The 20,422-nt window shown below is 37.3% G+C and overlaps 1 protein-coding gene across 1 annotated transcript; it reads right to left on the bottom strand.

Moving 5' to 3' along the window:
- Nucleotides 1-8,264: 8,264 nt before the first annotated feature.
- On the bottom strand, nucleotides 8,265-13,890 carry LOC145136280 (DNA polymerase V family). The gene is made up of 9 exons (XM_079070429.1): nucleotides 13,777-13,890; nucleotides 13,070-13,673; nucleotides 12,865-12,990; nucleotides 12,601-12,780; nucleotides 12,289-12,516; nucleotides 11,066-12,202; nucleotides 10,637-10,930; nucleotides 10,042-10,468; nucleotides 8,265-9,343 (listed from the first exon to the last, which is right to left on the bottom strand). The coding sequence occupies exons 2-9, from the start codon at nucleotides 13,637-13,639 to the stop codon at nucleotides 8,499-8,501; spliced, it is 3,807 nt and encodes a 1,268-aa protein (XP_078926555.1). The 5' UTR covers nucleotides 13,640-13,673; nucleotides 13,777-13,890; the 3' UTR covers nucleotides 8,265-8,498.
- Nucleotides 13,891-20,422: the final 6,532 nt, after the last annotated feature.

Consider the following 20,422-nt stretch of genomic DNA (forward strand, 5'->3'; position numbering starts at 1 on the left):
CACCGTGCGGAAAATCAGGTGTGTGTGTGATGCCATGCTACGCCGCCGGCTCCTTCCCCTTAGACGAAGAGGTACCTGAAACCAAAAACTGAAACCGTAAGCACAAAGCTTAGTGAGTTCCCCCATCATACCACATACCACACAAGTCCTCGGTATCTTTCAACCGGTAATCATTCATCGGTATCTTTCAACCGGTAATCACCATCGGTATCTTTCAACCGGTAACTATTCGTCGGTATCTTTCAACCGGTAACTATTCATCGGTATCTTTCAACCGGTAACCATTCATTGGTATCTTTCAACCGGTAACTATCCATCGGTATCTTTCAACCGGTAACTGGGGACTATTCCACCCCCTACCACTAGCATACAATCAACAAAGTATAAGCATACAGTCAGGCATATTCGGGTACTGACCTACCCCTTGGTCCTAAGGACCACTATCAGGGAAACTATCCCTATCATGCACGCAACATATCATACAGATATAACTCATAACCAACACATAACAAGACCAAGATAATTATCACAGAGACAATCATCTTCTAGATACTCCTCATTGGTGGGCCGGCATTGTGGACTTAGACCCACCCCTACTGGGAGGTAACTCACCTTGAAAAGTAGCTGCTGAAAGTCTGCTTGCTAGGCGTCTGACTGCTGCACCGATAATCCTCCGGCTATAAATCCATAAACATAGATTAGACACTCATAAATACCCTTAGTTCAAATGACTGACCTACCCCTGGTCCAAGGTCAACTCCTTGGTCAAAGTCAACTTCCAGTTGACTGGACTCGCCGAGTCATGGCACAGACTCGCCGAGTCCCTCTCCTACTATCCCAGTACTAACTCATCAAGTCCCTATTCCCACTCACTGAGTCGCCCTTAACTCACTACTTGGGACGATTAGACCGACTCGCGATCCGACTAGCCAAGTCCGAGAACAACTCGCCGAGTCCCTACGAGCAGATCTCCTACTCACTTCCAAATCCTCACCAGAGCATCCATCTTGAGGATTTGGGTTTCTGGGACTATTGTTGCTCGATAAATTGCTAGTTCCGCGTGCAGCTACGAAGGGTTGGACCTTCTACACTCAAACCCCTCATAACTCAGTAACAGTTCGAATGACTCGCCGAGTTGAAGAACAACTCGTCGAGTCCAAGGCAATCTTCATAGGACTCGCCGAGTGGTTCATCCAACTCGTCGAGTCTAAGACCATCTTCAAAGAACTCGCCGAGTGCACTTTGGCACTCGTCGAGTCCCTTCAATCCTCCTCCCATACAGACCAAATCTAAGACATGCGACGGTTAAAAATCATAGATCTAAGCTCCTAGGGCATGCTTATCACGTAAAGTTGCAAACTTTACGTGCATGCATGGCCCTATGAGCTCCAAAAGGCAATTCCAAGCTCTTTATGAGGTCAAACACTCAATAGGGACCTCAATCACTTCAACCACAGAGACTTTACACTTCTAAGATGTCCATAAGGTCCAGATCTGAAGTCCTTTCAGAACATAGAGCATAAACACATGGAGTTTGAGGTTTTAGGGCTTGAAAACCACAAATTAGGGACAAAAAGGAAATCTAATGAACTAGTGATCAAGGTAGGAACTTTTCTACCTGAATGGAAGCTTCCCGCAGTGTAGATTTCGGATCTACTTCCCCTCCTTGCACCCTCCAACCTCCTCCTTCTTCTTCTAAGCTCCAAACTTCCTTCACAAAGCCCAAAAATCACTCACAAGAACAATATGGGGGTTAGGGTTTCGCTCTACAGCTCTCTGGAAGTGTTAGGGACAAGGGAGGCCGTGTTAGAGTGTTTAAATAGGGTGCACACTCCTGAATTAGGGTTTTTGTCCAAACAGCAGCTACTCGCCGAGTCCGAGACCCGACTCGGCGAGTCCACGACTTAAACCCCGTGCCCCTTCCCGCGTCTACTCGGCGAGTCGAGCCTTTGACTCGCCGAGTCCAAGGCCAAAATGCAAAATACACAAAGATTTAAATAAAAGAATACTTACCAAGAACCAGGTGCTACACCCAGAGCATAGTTTGGATGATGAAGAGGGATTTTTGGATTATAGGCCAATAGTTGTAAATAACTGTTGTAAGGCTTATAATGTATTGTTTATGCTTTTGGTCGATATCGGGACATTACATCCCGAGGTTTTGATATATAATGAAAATATATATATTTCTTTAAGAAATGTTTTGATAAATTTTTATCATGTTTTGTTTTGGGGACAAATTTCGCAACATCTGTTAAAAATATTTCTCTGATTTTATTTTAAAAGCATAAACTAAATCGGTCTTTTCTGACCGAGAAATTTGGGGATGTCATATAAACAGGTAACCACAAGAGTTTTTGGTGGATGGGACGTCGTCACATCACGTTATTTATTTTTGTCATATGCATTTGATATCATGTAAACAATGTTTTGAGCACAATGTAAACTTATTAAATATTCAATATAATGGTTGTAATGCTTTGATCGCTACTATTAAATTGTTATGATACTATACATGAAATTCATCCGCCCCCAAACATTTCCGCCGTTCTAGTTTGGGGGTGTGACAAAACCTGGAGGTTGGAGTATTCATCAAGAGGAAAGAGGAGAAGAAATGTGCATAAAGAAGATCCCAGCGCGTGGCATTCTTTGGTTCACGACATGGAGACGTAGAACCTTCATGATAATCTGCAGGAAGAGTTGGATCATATGCCTTTAAAGTGTCTCCCACGTTGTAGCCAGCCTTTCTTCCACGAAATGGAGCCTATTATATGGAAACTATATATATACGACTTTTTAGTCGAATTTTTGAAGAGTTCTTCAAAGATTTGTGACTTAAAGCGACTAAATACTTCCTAGAAACCCTAAGAATATCAGGTCTCGATTGGAGAACAAGAGATAGAGAGATCTGCCCGAAGAACATCAATAATCTTTCGATTTGCTTAGTTTTCATCATGTTTAACTTAGTTTACTCTTTGATTATGTGTGTTTCTGCCATGATTATGGGCTAACCCTTTATTTTCGTTTGGTGATGATGAACCCTAATACTATGAGTTGATTTCGTTATTTATGGATTTAATTGTGTTGGTTTTACTTGTGCTTGACAAATCAATAATCGTAGCATGTTAAAGTTATAATCTTTATTGCTTTTTCTGCAAGTTTGGTGTAGTTAGATGATAATTCTTATTTCATAAACTCGATATCTAGTTGTTTATGACCATTAAATTTCTAGATCTAGTGATTGAATAAATCCTAGAGTTAGGTGGTAAAAGTTAGTATCTTTGACCATGTTAGAGAGCATTGTTAATTAAGAATACGTGCTTGATTTTTTGTCTTAATCCTAGATAGGTAACCATTAGATTTATCATTCATATTCCAAATAATCTTTAAAATCAATTTAGTGTCCACTTGTGCTAGATCATTACATGTAGTTCATGAATTGGTAATTACTAGGAATTGGAACATGATAACTAGTAAGACAATAATATGGTAACTAACATATTTAATCCATAAGAAATCAACCATAGGAAAGTGGGGATTCGAAGCTAAACAGAAGTATCTTTTATCTTTGATTTTTTTTTCTAGTTACTTGTTTTAGTTTGAAGTATTAATAGTTGATTGTTTGATTTAAGTTTTTATGAACTTGCAAAATAAGATGCCCCCCCCCCCCACTTTAAGTTATTTCTTTTAGTTTAATTATTAGCATTTATTTTCTTGTTTAAAATTATTTTTCCCTGTGATTGACCCCTTACTTACTCTACTATACTACTACGCGACTAGGTACACTGTCTATTGTGTTTTAGCTGGTAAAATTAGTTAGGGTTATAAAGTTAAAGATTTTAGTGATATTAAATTTAAACACATTAGGCCTTAATTGCCAAGACAACTATTTAAAGGTTTAAGGGAGTTTATGTTTGGCTAGGGCGTGTCGCGTGTATTTGAGGTCACGACGTGTCTGGCGCGTGTTGGGCTCGATGTGTCGTAATTGGGGGCCCAAAACCTAATTTTCGGTCCTTGAGCTCTATTTAAGAGCTCTAACTTCTACGGTCTCCCATTTGGTAGCCCCATCCTCCAGAAAACCCTAATCTCAAACCCTAACCCCCTTGTTTTTTGGTGTTTTTGTGCATGGGTGGGGAGCTTGAAGAAGAAGTAAGCCATTTTGGTGCCAAGGGAAGCAAGATACACACATGTTTCTACATTCGAATCACCTTCTGGACCTTGGTGAGTATTAAAATTCCAATCTTGTTACGTTTCATCCATGGATCTTTTAATTAGTGGAGTTTTATAGAATTTTGGTTAAGTTTGGTCCCTTTTTCTTGGAGTTTGGAAAACTCCAGGATTTTGAGTTGTTGTTCGGATGTTCTAAGACTTAATGAGATGAAAAGAGAGTAGGCTTGAACTCTCTTTGAACAATGCTAATGGATCTAGCCATTTTTTGTCATGTTTTAGATCTAGGGTTAGGGTTGATCTTGTTAGAGGCTTGTGTATGGATAAAGTTGGAAACTTTATCCATTAAGAAGGTCATTGAATGATTTATTGTAACATCCGATTATCAGGTATTTCCATTTTAGCCTTAACCTAATTGAATATTGCACATTTGGTCCCATATGGTTCAGTTTCACATTTCATCTAGTACGTTGGGCGTACATGTGGGTACGCACAATGTACTCGTGTGATCGGATCGCGGAAGCCATGCTAGTACGTTGGGCGTACGTGTGGTACGCCGAGCGTACTATCTCAACCTCAAAACCCTAATTTTACGGTTTTGCTCTCCTATTTAATCCACCTTATGCCTCCCTTGGACATTTCCTATCAGCCACCTTCCCTTAAAAACCCTAATCTTGAGTCTAATCCTTGTTTGTGAGAGTTTGGAGCTTATTAGTGATTTTTTGTGCTTATTTGTTGAAGAAAGGAGGCTATTGAAGAAGGAGGTGTTTCTTGCAAGCTTGTGGATCCAGAAACTACTCCTCCTTGTGCATCTTTTAAGGTATAAAGTCTATACCTTGATGTGTTTCCTTTTTATCTCCATAGATGAGTTTTATGAGATTTTTGTCCCAAAGTTTGGACCTTTATGAGTATGGGGCACTCCATAGCATATTAGTTGTCCTTTCATTCATGATAGGTCTTGTAGATTCATAAAAATGGTTGCTTGATGGTCCTTTTCTAGCCATGCAAGAGTTTGGTGGTGATGAGTGTGGATTAAGTTAGAGTTTTAAGGTTCAAGCCCTTTTCAGCCATGCAAAGGGTTAAAGTTTTAGACGCTATGGATTAAGACGTTTTAAGAAGGTCAGTCTTGTGTTTGGATGCATGTCTTAATGATTAAGACCTTTTTGGTGTGGTTTTGGGGGGTCAGACGGCGTACGCCCCGCATACTACTGGCTACGCCCAGCGTAGCCAGGTGAGACCCCGATCCCGCCTGATTCCCGAGTACGCCCCTCGTATGAAGAGAGTACGCCCAACGTACGTGATGGGCAGTTGACTTTTGCTGACTTTTGGATTTTTGGTTAAAATTTAGGGTTTTGGACCATGGGAGGGGCAAAATAGTCTTTTTTTCCCTTAAAGGGTTTAGCTGTGGGTTTTGGACTCGCAAATTGAGTAATGGACTTTAACTATTAATTAGGGTTAATTATTGTGTTATTAGGCGGAGTCTAGTTCCGGAAGTTCGGGTGCGAGATTTATCTGCCATCAGTATCAGGTAAGTTTGATTTCACTGTATCTATGGGTCGAAGGCACCAATACCGATCCACTAGTTTATGTTGTGGTATGATGATTGTCTTCGTGACAACTGTCAGTTATGTATGTGTTTGCTTGATGACTCTGTGATTCTTTTGCTATGATATTATGTGGTAGTGGTAGGGGTGAAATAGACCCGGTATCCGGTTGAAATAAACCGAAGGGGACTGCAAGCATCCATATATGTTTGACTGTATCAGGTTGAAATAGACTGAAGGGATTACAAGCACCCAGATATGCTTGACTGTATCCGGTTGAAATAAACCGAAGGGGATCGCAAGCACCCATATATGCTTGGTTGTATGTTTGTATGATATGGGGTATTTTGGGGGAACTCACTAAGCTTTGTGTTTACGTTTTTTAGTTTATGTTTCAGGTACTTCTAGCTCGAAGGGGAAGGGCCTGGCCTGATCGCACCGTATCACCCTATGATTTTCCTCATTATGAGATTTTAGGAATTTGTACTCTGATAAACTATTGCAATGATACACTTTCGACTGTTTTGATATGATTATCGTATGTTTTGAATGAATTTAAAAACAAAAATTTTATCTGTATTTTGGGATGTTACATTTATGGAAAGTTGGAGCCTCTCGTCGTGCTTATCAAGAAGGTTGTTAAGCCAGTAGGAAGCGACACGCCTCTTATTGGCCGCAACGCGTCTCATGAACCTAGTCTCGACTGATGGTCACAATGAGTCTGCCCGTTGACCGTTGACTTTTTGACTAGTTTAACTTTTGGTCAAACTTTGGTGGGTTATAGGATTTGAATGAGGTTTGGCCTCGGTTGGATGATTACGTGGTTTGTGCTAGCTGTTCGTTGCGGAGGCTATGGTTGGGATTCTTCTGCTAGACTCGAGTGAGCTTTCTAACTATATTCCGTATGACAATAGATATTCTTTGTATGATAGGATGTAGATACTGCTAATGTATGCTTATACAAGTAGACTAGATTAGTCTTTTGTATGTTTGTTGTTTGCTTGATTGTATGGTGCTTTTTTGTATCATGTTTGAGAGATTGATGACGGAACGACATTAGGCTATGAGTCTAGATACTCAGAGTCATTGACGGAACGTGTTAGGCTATGAGTCAACTGTTGAGTAATGTTTGAGGGTTGATGAAGGAACGACATTCGGCTGCGAGTCAACTATTAATGGCGGAGTGATGATAGGTTACAAGCCATTTGTTTGTATGCATTGTATGTGTATTGTTATATGTGATATCTTGGGGAACTCACTAAGTTTTATGTTTACCCGTAGTTTACAAATGCTTTTTCATGTTGTTCTAGTGATCAAGGCAAGGTGCGGCGTGACTGTACACTCATATCGTTGGGTTTTTATGATGTAGACTTCCACTGATTCTATATTATTACTCTGTTTTGGAAACTATGTTTTATAATGTAGAACAAATGTATTTTTATATTATTTGTGTGAATGAAGTTTGATATTATATTATATTCTGATAACGAAAAATTTGGTTTGAAATTTGGGACGTTACATACAATTTTTTTTAACGGCACAACTTTTGATAAATAGGGCACACCTTATGTAAATGTCCACATGATACTCTTTGGATTAACTTAAGATATATATATATATATATATATATATATATATATATATATATATATATATATATATATATATATATATATATGTCATGGAAGTTTATCATGTAGTATTTAACAACATTACAAATCATGTACATTCAATACAAACTGTTGATATGCAAAAATATTTTAAAAACTATGGATAACCAAAGTTCCACTTATGTCGCTAAACAAAATGCATTACAGAACTAGTACACATTTCAACTTGTCATTAAGCAAAATCCATTAAACCAGTTCAACTAGAAACGTTAACAACTTCCATTTCCTTTGGTTTAATTCTTGTCTAACAACCAAAACTTCTTGATTCATCTTTCATGTGGTAGTTGTTCATGTCATTTCCCTCGTATACCATGTTAAAAAGTTGAGAGAAGTTCAATCCTCCTTAATAAACAAAGATCTTTTTGCCACATATTATATTCTCATTTATTTTGCCACATGTAATTTTGTGGTTATTTTAAATTATTTTTTATTCCAATGTCATTTTATGTTTTTTTTATTTTATAAAATTCTAGATAGTATTAAAATACAATAATAAATACATATCAATTTCATTAATGAACTTTCCTTTAAATTTCATAGTTACTAAATTAAATATTCATTAATTTTCTTTATTTATTTAACTAAATATTTGTTCAAATTTAAAAGAAAAAAAAAACACTTTAACTTTTATAATTCAATATTTTCTTACTTTTTTTATAAATTCAAACTTCTCAAATGTTTAGAATTTTGTATTTAGTTTTTTTTTTATATAAACTCATGTAATACGTGGGTCTAACACCTAGTGATAAAACATATAAAAAAGGACTAAATATGTTAAAAAAAGTCATACCTTACTACCCTATCAAAGACATTAATCTTTTGTCTATCTACTATCATTTGTAATATTTATATATACTCAGTATATGCAAGGGTAGTTAAAACGTTGAAAAATGTAAGCAATGAGGATATTCTTGTTCATTAGTACAAATCAAAATAATATTCAAAAGTTTATAACATAAAATGCTCTAATAAAACTAAGCAACTGCAAACATTCGTATAGTGATTCCAGAATAAATAAAACAAACATAAAAGATCCCTTCAAAATTTTATGAAGCTCTAAAATCTCACACTTTAGCTTCATCTCCATGACAACAAATCCAAATCTTTTTCAAGAACCCTAAACTTCTTGTTTCTTCAAATCAAGAAACACTTTACCAATTTGCCCCTCACACGCCACACAAACTTCCGGATCCAAAGATTGAAGAAACTTAGCGGATAACTTTAAATTAGTCAAAAACGTAAATAATTTCCCACAAAACTTTCTCACTTCCGCCCTTTTGGATTGCTTTTCAGGCATATTCATCACCAATTCCTTAATCAAAACACAAATTTCAGACATATGTTTAATCACCATCTTCTTTCCAACATCGCTTCCTTCAATGTTCAAAGGCTTCAAAATCTCCAACACCAAATCAAGCCCTTCAACTCTCCGAAATTTCGATTTCGCCCCTCCACATTTCTCAACTAAAAACCCAAAAAAACGTCTCCCGATCCATGCCCACCTCCTAAAAATCTCCTTCAAAAAATTCAACTTCAGCATCGAGTTTTTCCCATCGAAATAACGGGTTAAAGCCCCTTTAAAAATCTCAAACACTTTCTCCAATTCATCTTCCTTGAAGCTTCTAGAATCAATGATCTTTAAAATCCAGTAGATTGAATTCTGGGCGAGATTCACAATCTTTCTATATCTTTGAAACGAAGCTGATTGTTTCTTTTTTGATGGAGTGATTGCTGATTTCTTCTTTTTGAAAGGTTTTGATGCCAATTTTAGATTCTTTTCAAGTAGAGGCTCGAGAAGTGATAGTTGTACAGATTCATCTTTTGGGTAATGTTTTGCTTTGAAGATTTTGTGTTCCATGATTTTACAGATCCTGTCACCTAGTTGCTCACTTCCTTCAGTTGTATTAGGGTTCACGAATGCTTGTGCAAGATTTGTGAACACCTTCAACACTTGTGGTTTACCTGTGCATGATATGATGTTAAATTAGATTAATTTACATTTTTGGCCCCTGAGTATAGCTGGTTTTTGAAATTCTAGTCTTGAAAGGTGTTCTCTTGCAAATTTGAGGTTTTTGTAACGTTTTTCAGGTTAAATTTGCAAAAACCAGCTATACTCATGGACTAAAAATACTAAAAAAATTGTTACAAAACCTCAAATAAAGACTAAAACTGCAAGATAACTCTTTGGGACTAAAATTGTTACAATAGCCCCAAATTTAGACCAAAATTGCAAAAGAACTTTTTTGGGACCAAAATTAGTACAAAAAACCTAAAAGAAAACCAAAATTGCAAAATTGGCTGTACTTAAGGACCAAAATCGTTACAAGAACATCAAATAAGGACCAAAACTACAAGATAACTTTTTGGGAGCAAAAATGCAAAAATCAGCTATACTTGGGTACCAAATTGAAAATTTGATTAAGATCGTTACAAGAATCTCAAATAAGGACCAAAATTACAAGAGAATTTTTTGGGACCAGAATTGCAAATGGCAGCTATACTCGGGGACCAAAATTGTGAAAATAACTAAAACGCACGAGAACTTTTTGGGATCTAAATGCAAAAATAAGCTATAATCAAGGACCAAAATTAAAAGAAAACACTTTTAGGGAATAAAAATGTAACTTACGATAAAAATATTATAAAAGTAAAAAACTTGCCTTGATTCTCATGGAGGTAGATTTCAAGCAAGGAAAGAACACGTAGTTTGAAAAGAACAAGCTGAGAATGAGCAGTTTCGCCTCCCGCTTGGTTTCGTTTCTCTTTAAAGATCTGAGCGAGATACGAATCCATTCTAAACATGGCTTCATCGTCCATTCCGCCGTCGGAATCGGAATCGTCTTTTCCGGCGGAATCAGCGGCCACGATTCCCTCGGAGTCTTCGGATTGGTCATCAGCGGCTTCACCGGTTTCCGCTTCATCGGAGTCTTCAGCTTCTTCGATTTCTAGAAGATCATCATCATCAGTGTCATCATCATTTTCAGTATCGGAATCTTGACGCCTTGCGGGTTTTAAATCCTTTTTTATAACTTTTAACATTCGGAGTAGACCATCGTCTGTCACATCATCACTGTAGTATTTGAAAACCTACAAAAAAGAAATCAAATAAGTGTCTATTATAACATTGTAGTGTCAATTCTTTTCTTATTAAAGAATTATACTTTGAAAACTCTATTTCAACTCCTTATGAACAAATCAATGATTCAATTAGTAGGATGCTATTATGAAGAAATCAATACAAGTATGTTGCTATACCTGCTCAATGGAGGAACGCATGGGAGCTGATGATTGTGGAAGCAATGAGAGGAGTGTATCAACAAATACATCCATTAACACAGGTGCATCATCACCATCTGCATCTGGTTCATCTTCTCCAGATGAATCAAGAAGATCGGGTGATGGGAAGAATTTTTTGCAGCAAATTATGATTTCAGAAGCAGCTTCAAAGAACTCCCCTGGTCTGAGTAAGATTTGGAGCAACAATTGGATGAGTAAGTACCTCAATGCATGCAATCTGTGAGCATCTGCACTCATCCCACAATTCCTTTCCTGAAATTGTTCAAACTCTCTTTTAAATGCAATATAATGAAAGGTTTAACTGGAAATATAATGTTGTAACCAAAAGAAATAGAAGTAGGATGCTGTAACACACAAATAAATGAAATGAAAGTAGGAGTGAATTACCTCTTTGGAAAGCCAATTTTCCATGGCTTGCAATTTCTTGAAAGCCTTCTCATCTTCATCACTCAATGACCTAAAGAGAGATACAGATGGAATGTTGCGCAAAACACTAAGAAATTTCATGAAATAAGAACCAAGATCATTAGCTTCTTTCCCACTTGTAACTGTATGAGGCCATTCTCCTTTTTGGGCATTGGCCAAAAGTAATTGCAGCTGTTCAATACACATCCTGCAAAGAGAACTTGAAGTTGCTGCTTTTGGCCATCTAAACTTCTGATCTAACTCAAATGAAGTCACTTCAGTCCCTAAAGATGAAGAGAACAACCCCTGAACAGCTAAAAACTTCAAGATTTCTTTCTGAACACCAAACTTTCCTTCACCTTCAGGCAGCTCCTCTGAATGCTCTGTCTTATCAAGCTTTGCATGTTTTAAAACACTTGGAAGTGAGTCCACAACCCAACTTTTGAGAAAATCTGAAGTGACATCTTTCTCTTCAATTGAACCAATTTCTGAATTATCATCAGTTGTTTGACTTTGGTCAGATGGTTCTTCTAAAGGTCGAACATCAAGAAACATGTCGATTAGGTTTTTAATGAAAAGCATGCAGCCAGGTTCAGTAGTGAAACCTGACATTAGATCTTTTACAGTTTTAGTCCTTGTAATGCAGTCAAATTTCCCATTGCTGTGTTTTTGTAGAGCCATGGTGACAGCCACCCGTTTTCCATCATCATTGCTGACCCAATCTGACAGCTTTTCAAGAAAGTATTGCGCAAACTTGTAAAGCCACGAATCCTTTGTGGAAAGTATGTCAATTAGACATTGGACAATCTTGTAGGATAAAACAATGGGTATGCAAGAAACAGGGAGTCTTGGTAGAACAAGAAGCATAACATCAAATACCAAGTGTTTTCGATCATGAGAGGATAAAAGAAGCGACCCTTCGATTATAACATCCCAGAAATTTTGTAGGTTTTTTTGTAGATCTTCTTCATAAGAACTCGATTTGGGTTTCTTTTTGTGCTTCTTTGTAGAGTTTAATCCTGTTGATGAATCAGGGCCTTCTGGGACAATATCGGGTAAAAGGATATTTACTAAAACAGGCCACACACCATGAACTCGAGGCTGACAAAATGTTGACTCCTGCAAATCCACAATAAAAACTTCAAAAATTACAACTTTAACCCTCAAACTGATGCAAATACCATGAAACCATTAAAAAAAATCACCTTTAGGCAATTTGAAAGAATGGATAGATGTTCAGGAGAGAACATTGAGCTAGAACTGTATGGATCTGGCAAAAGCTTCCCGAATGATCTGTTGTCATCAGATAGTTTTTCTCTTAGTTTAAGAGCTAGAAGTAATGCATCAGGATTTCCAGCTTCTGTGGCTCCTTCAAACCATTCATGGAGACCAGGGGCATCAAGAACTTGCTTCAAGACAACTTTAACAGGCAACTGCAATCCATTTTACACAGATCATGAAAGGGTATTAATGGAATGATAAAAAAAAATTGTTTTATCCTATCAATTATTAAGTACCTTTTCAACTAACTGCAGGATAACAACAACAGCAGGCTCCTGGAGATAACGTTTCTTGGTGGCTAGTGTAATAACAGCACCAGTGAATTCCTTAATATACTCGCTTTCCTGAATCAGTCTTCCTGATCTTGCAAGAGCACCATAAGAAAACAAACGACCTAAAAGACAATCTTTAATTTCCTGTATGACATAAATAAATACACAAACATTTAGAAAGGGAATAAATAAGTCATCAGTCATGTTCAAAAGAGATTACTATCTCACCTGTCCCTTCATAGAAGAAGAGACTTCCAATAAGTCAACTATTAGTTTCAGCAAAGAGTCCAATGCAATATCAGAAACTGCACCAACTAACATAGTCAAGCCCAATGCAAACCCTTGTCTTGCACACTGCAAAAGAATAACCAAATAAGCACCTGCTAGTAAAGACAACAATGGTCATATAAGTAAAATCAAAGTAAGCACACACCTCTCTTGATGAGGAAACACCACGAACAAGCCTTCTGACAGCATATCTTAAGGAAGGTGCACAGTTATTCAATCCATCGTCTTTCTCAGCTTCCAATTTCAACCCACCGTCAACATCTTCCTTCTTCTCGAGCATATTATAAGCCTTCTGAACCGCCTGCAACTCCATCACCAATCTCTCTGCAGCAGCTTCTCTTACTGAACCATCAGCAGATCCCAAATCCTTAAACACGCCTATATGAAACTCAGGCAAACTGTTACTTGTTCTACTCTTCTCAACTTCTTTGACCTCCAAATTTGCTAGAATTGGCTTCACTTCAGCGTTATCACCCGATGTAGCGCGGTGTTTTTCTTTATCTAATGCTTTTCGTTTTTTCTTCCTCTCCATTGGTTTAACACCATTGGAGCTGTTATCGTTATTATTTGATTTTTCTATCTCCTCTTCGTTCTTCTTCACCTTTTTAATCTTCTTTTTCAAATGCTCACTCGAACCTTTGCTATCAGAGCTTGTATTGCTCTTCTGGATATCTATTTCTTCTACACTATCAGAGCACCTTTTCTTACTACCCATTGATGTCAACGAAGATACAACGTTTAAGAAATATCTGTTAAATCAGAAACAAAAACACATAAACACAGAGATTATTGGAGCATAAGAGCATAATATCGATTATAATGAGCATTTTACTCGAATTAGGGGATACGAACCTATTTTGCAACGATTTTGTTATCTGAAGTGCGTTAGGGTTTTGCTAAATCCTAACGGAAAAGATGAAACGGAGCGTTAGTGTGGTTTCTAGTATCGGCAATGACGAACGAAGGTGCCCTAGTTTGGAACACTATAAACCCGCCGCTTATGTTAGTTCTTTATAGAAAGTTACACTTGCACCCCTTCTATTTTGGATAACTTTCGATTTAACTCCGAACAAAAAAATATTAGAACGGCGGAAAATAAAATAAAAATAAGAAAAATACAGCCAGCTGGACCAGTAACAAATAGTGCAAATTTGAAATTACACAGATACGAAAATATGTTAGTTGACATGTGTTGCCATTTTGACATGGTTCTCTTTCTAATTTGCTTAGCTTTTTTTATGAGTATTAAAATATAATTAGTACCTAAACAGATGTTTGATGACACTTAGGTGCTTTGAAAACAAGTAGAGAGGTTTAAAAAGTAGGGTAAATTACACCATTCGTCCCTCGTACATGTGTCCAAAAGCACGTTTAGTCCCTATTTTCAAAAATTAACTCAGATCATCCCTTATATCATAGAAAGGTGCATACTTCATCCCTCGTTAGTTTAAATTTGCATGTTTCATCCCCTGTGAGACTTGAAATGACCAAAATGCCCTTTGCAATTTCTTTTTCATTTATTTTTAATAGTTTTGATTATTTTTAGTTATTAAAAAATATTTAAATTAAAGTTATGGGTCCAGCTAACACTTTTACATGTTATTTCTCTTTTTTTGAAGAACACTAAACCGCCACACTCATCGGAAATCTGCAGCACCATCGAAAACTTGCACAACCACCACCAGAAACATAGACAACCACCACCAGAAATCTGATCTCAGCTCACCCCACCCCCTTCGAACACCACCTATCACCGCTCAATCATCACTACCAGAAAACCCAAAAAATATAAAAAAAAAAACAATTATTATGCAAACAATCCATAATTAGGGCAAAATCAAAATGGGGAAGACAGCGTTCTTCTCCAACCAGACGTCGTCGTCCCCTCCACCTCCGACCAGACTTCGCTAAACCACTCTGTCTCTTTCTTCATCTCTAAACCAGACGTCTCCTGCACCACCACCTAGAAGAGTTCTAAGAGACGATCTCTAGCGTTCATATCGGCGGAGTGCAGATCCACGAAGTGCAAATCCATGGATTACAACGTCAGTGGCTTGCGGGGGAAGACAGTGGTGGATTGGAGGCAACACATGGAGGATTTTATTTCAGTTCCGGAAAACCGATCTCCTTGATCTCCTCTTCCTCTTCTTCTTCCTCTCATCGATTTTGTTTCCATCACTTTCTTTCTCCCTCTGATCGGTGGGTTTAAAGGAGAAAGAGGGATAATTTTTCTACTGGAAACCACCCTAAACACCACCATCTCAGTTGGATATGAAACTCCCATCTGAAACACAGATTTGAACCGCCACCAGCTTCTTTCTCTCTCTACTGTTGCTTTTGTTCTACATCATCCATTGAGGGTGGATGGTTTCATGATCTCGTCGGAGTATTTCAGGGGCGCCGATCATTAGAGAGGAAGATGAGTTCGAAAGGAAGATGAATAGGTAAGAGAGAAGGATAGAATCAGGGAAAGGGAAAGGAGGGTGGGTGGGTTTGGACAGAATACTTTTTTATTTTTTATTTTTTGTATTAATTTAAACTGATAAATAAATTAAAATAAATTAAAAAACAAATTATTAAGGGCAAAATAGTCATTTTATGTCGATAGGGACTAAGCGTGCAAGAAAAAACAAAATCAGGGACGGTCCGAGTTAATTTTTAAAAATAGGGACTAAACGTGATTTTGGCCACATGCATGAGGGACGAATGGTGTAATTTACCCTAAAAAGTAAAAACATTATTTTTAGGATTTCTTCGCTGAAGAGCACTTAGATTTTCTAAGCATTCGTGTGTAGGGAATAAATAGGGTTTGTGGTGGAGATTTGGATACCAACTTGGATCGTGATATCACTTTCCGAACTGATATTTCTACCCTATGCCTGGGTTACAAGAAATTCAGCCTAGGATAATCCAAGTGGACACTTACGATTCTAGGCACAGAAATCACAAGTCAATATGCTAGAGGATTCTGAGAGTATGATGAAAACGAGAGCTTAAGAACGTATATCTCTTCTGAAAAGAAGAGTCGTTTATATAATAAACGATATTAGGGTTTCGTTAGGGTTGGGCCGTCATTAGTTGCTTTGGAAGCAAGTCATAATAATCCGGATTTAATGAGGATTTAGGGTTACCAAAACTAACGAGTTTCGTTAGTTTTACCATAATCACCCTCAAGAAATTGAATTTTCCACTATGTTCCCATATGTAAAATTTGGTGCCCCTTGGACCCCGCTAGGGGCGCTGCCCCTAGACCCTGCCAAAGGGGCGCTGCCCCTTTGGAAACCCCGGACCCCAGACTGGTCGTCGATCCGGCTTCTAATTCGATCTTATACATGCGTGCACTCCGCACAAACCCCGTACATATATTAGAGTACAAATTATGAAGCCCCTTAGTTCACATGTTAGTTCCAGTTACTTAAAATGACATGGTGACACTAAAATCACCAACATCGTCCTTTAAAACAAATGTGTTTTGAGTTTTTGTATATATATCATTGTGTTTTATAGTATACCTCTCATTTGAGGATGCATGTGCATGACTTTTCTCCATCTCTCTTTCATTTCTCTCACGCAAAAGGATTGCTAGATATGTTCTCATACTCTCTTTAAGTCATTACTGAGATTGATTTAAAGATTAAGAAATTTTAACTAGCATCGTAATCAAGTTTAGCTATTGTTGGTGTTTCCATCTAAGGATGAGTTCTACTATACATACTAGTATACTACATTAACATTCAAGTCTCATCTTGAGGGCTCAAAAAACTACAAAGGTTGTTAATCTTTTTTCCTTCTATAATTGTGTTTTCTTTCCAATCTTAGCAAAATGATCATTTGGTGAGAATAAACTAGTTTAAGTTATTCAAAGTTAAAATGCTTAAGTTGTTAATCTTGAATTTTTAAAACTAATTTTTGAATAAAAACTCAATAGGTTCACTACAGCCTAGTCTCGGTTTGAGCGATCTAGAAGAATTGATCCAAGCTATTGTATCATGGAAAACAAACACCATAGCGAACAAATTTGTTTTAATGATATTGCGTTCAACACATGCCTCAACAACCTTAACATTTTCTGTTCTTTCATTCATTACCGTTATATTTTGCTTAAAACGATTTTCATTAATCTTTTTACAATGATTTGATCATAGGAAGCTCACGTCCAACCAAAGAAGATTGAATAAGGAATGCAAGAAGAATTATGCCAAGAGAGAAGTACCCCTAGATAGTAGAGAATTAAAAAAAAATCTAAAAATTCACGTTAACGCCATTTTAGCACCTCATGGATAAAAGGTGGGTAAAAATGCTACGGGGCACGCTACATAAGCTTGTAACATACTAAGGTGCTGTTTGTTTTTTGGAAAAAATCTCTTCACACCTCTTATTGTTGCGTGGCGCAGCACAAGCGCAAGACTTTTTATCTCGCAGTTGTTTGTTTTTTATAAGTTTTCAGAGTCAAAAACCTTTGTGCGTGCTCTGTTTGGCGCAACACGTGTACTGCCTCTTCCAACCTCTTCTTCTTCTTCTTCTTTTCTTACTGAAATTTTGATTACATGTTGTTGAAATTTTATTTCACCTTTTTTTTCGTTTTTTTTGTTTATTATTGTTGAATATTTTTTTCGTTTTTTTTATATTCAATAATGATAATTTCTTGATGAAATATCATTATTTTTTACTAAAATATCTTTATTTTTTTGTTGAAATATCATTTTTTTTACTGAAATATCATTAATTCTTGCCGAAATTTTATACATTATTAAATTTTACGTATTAAAAAACTTTCTTCGGTTTATAAAATTAGTTTATTTTAATTTTTTAATATCTGCAGCAGTATCAGATGTTAAAAAAACAAACACGCTTCTTATTACAGTCTGCAGCCGTTTGGTCCACCTCTTCTACTGCAGAGGGTTGCAGAGATGGTCCGCAGACTTCATGAATTTTTGCTTCAGAAAATCAAACAACACCTAAACTTGTTATACTATGTGTCAATGGTTAAATAGAAAAACAAATGACAATTTAAGGGCTTAACTAACACGTTTTGAACTTAGATGGCCAAATGGTGATGTTTTTGTAACATGAATGGTCAGTTAACTCAAAACTCCAAAAAATATTACTATTTTCATAAAGTTAACATAAACAAAAAATAATGAAAATTTGCTTACATATAAGCCTTGGTACGAAGGTTCCTTGCCATTTTATATAATCTTTTACATGAAAACAAATGTTTTTACTTCCTTACGCCTTTAGGAATACAAATCGCGGATGGGGTTCATGGTCACGACCCACAATGACATTTCACCATTGTAACAGCCCAAAAACCAGATAAAATTTTTCATTTTCAAATAGGAGATTACAGTCATAAATTGTTTCCAAAAACCATTACAGAATAAACATAATTAATTATTAGAGTAACAATATCAGTAAGTGCGGAAAACAATGGGGAATGAATGTTGCGCCATCAAGTCGGGTCCGTCCCTTTAGTACCTGAAACCTCAATACAAACTGTAAGCAAAAGCCTAGTAAGTTTCCCAAATATCACATAACATACAATCTCAAAATACCACACAAAACACATATGATTGACATGGGTTACCCCCATGATCTTTTCCCTATAATGCCATAGGCTACCACCATGGTATGAAATCCAAGTGCCATGGGCTACCCCATGGTTTTTATCAGGGTCGGTCATTTAATTTTGAAGGCCTTGTGCGAATAATAAAATATGGGCCAATATATATATATATATATATATATATATATATATATATATATATATATAAGTAAAATAAATCTAACGGGGTGATGAATTACATGAGGAAAAACAAAATAATTATTAAACTGATTAAATGGAAACAAATGTAAATTTATCAATGTTAGAAAGGTTAAATTTGTAATTGAAATTGATTTACTAAACGAAAATAATTATTAAATTTGAAGGGCCGAGAATGTAACTTCCATAGAAGTACTTAAAAAATATGTAAAATTGAGATTCGTGGGGATCGAACCAACGCCAAAACAGCAAAGGAAGCGCATAGACGAGCGCTTTGGCCGGCTGAGCTAACTAAATTTTTGCTAAAATTCGGACCCTATTTTTTTCGGGGCCCTGTGCGGCTGCACACTTTGCACACCCTTAGGGACAGCCCTGGTCTTCCATGTCATGGGTTACCCCCATGGTCTTCCATACATGTGTCACGGGCTACCCCCAAGGTCTTTCAGTCAAACAACACATTGACAACTATCATTCTGCATGTCAAGTAATGGGCCGACATTGGTGCCTTCAACCCATTGATATAGTGAGAAGACTCACCTCGGTCTGTTGGTAAATATTGACTGCTCGGCTATCGATCCGACAATCTCACCTTAAATATACACAATTACCCTAATTAGAATTAGGTCACAGACTTAAGACATGGGCCAAAACCCTAAGTCCAACTCCTAGAATATGTCTCATTTCGCCCATCCCATAATGAGCCTAACCATATTCGACCCATCCACAATAACGGGCTCCATGGCCCAAAAGGCCCAAAACATGTCACGCAAGGCCTACAATAAAAAATTGGGCCCACCTATCCTAAAAAGGCCAAGGCCCAATACTAGTTAAGGCCCAGAAGTCCCAAGAGTCCAATACTTGTCCAACAGCCCATTGGGCGTACGCGCAACGTGATCATCAGTATGCTTAGCGTACTCGATCTTCAGGCAGTATTATGCGCATACATCTTAGTACGCCCAGCGTACTAAGCTGTTAAGCATATTTAGCCATTAAGTGCTTAATCCATGCAGTCACTTCGCCAACTTCCAGATCTTGGTCATTTAAGGGGTCCTAGGGCATAAAGTTGGCAACTTTATGCCTTTGCATGCCTTATGGGAGCCCAACATCTCATTTTGTCCATTAAAACTTACTTTAAGGACCTATACTCATGCATGGTGCCATAACAACCATCAAGATAGCATTTTTATGCCTCTAACACACCAAAGGGACTAAGATCTAGCATTACAAGCTTCTGGAGTTGCTCAAATGCACAAAAGAGAATCTATGGACCAAAAACGAGCTTATGAACAAACCCTAACTCTAAGTATCAAAAGGATTAACAATGTAGGAGCTTTTTACCTCCAAAAGTCTCCTAAGATGATGTAGATGGAGGATCTTGAAGCTCAACCACGTCCAAGGCTTGCACACCAAGTTCTTCTTCTTGCAAACACACCAAAAAGGACCACAAGGTCACTTTCAAGCTCAAAGATCACACTCCAAAGCAAACTAGGGTTTTAGGAACATTTAGAGGTATGGAGGCTGATAATGGAGAAGGCCCAAAGGTCATAAATGAGCTTAAATAAGGCTCATGTCCGAAAAATTAGGGTTTTTCTTTTGGCCACGTATGCCCCGCGTACATCTTCGTACGCCCCGCGTACATGGTTCAAGTTTGCAATCCCTCCACCCATGTACGCTAAGCGTACATATATGTACGCCCAGCGTACGGAGGACCTCTTTTGCAAAATAAACAATGAT

Source organism: Lactuca virosa, chromosome 9 (assembly GCF_052849685.1).
Source record: "Lactuca virosa cultivar CGN04683 chromosome 9, Lactuca_virosa_CGN04683_v6, whole genome shotgun sequence".
Classification (NCBI taxonomy): domain Eukaryota; kingdom Viridiplantae; phylum Streptophyta; class Magnoliopsida; order Asterales; family Asteraceae; genus Lactuca; species Lactuca virosa.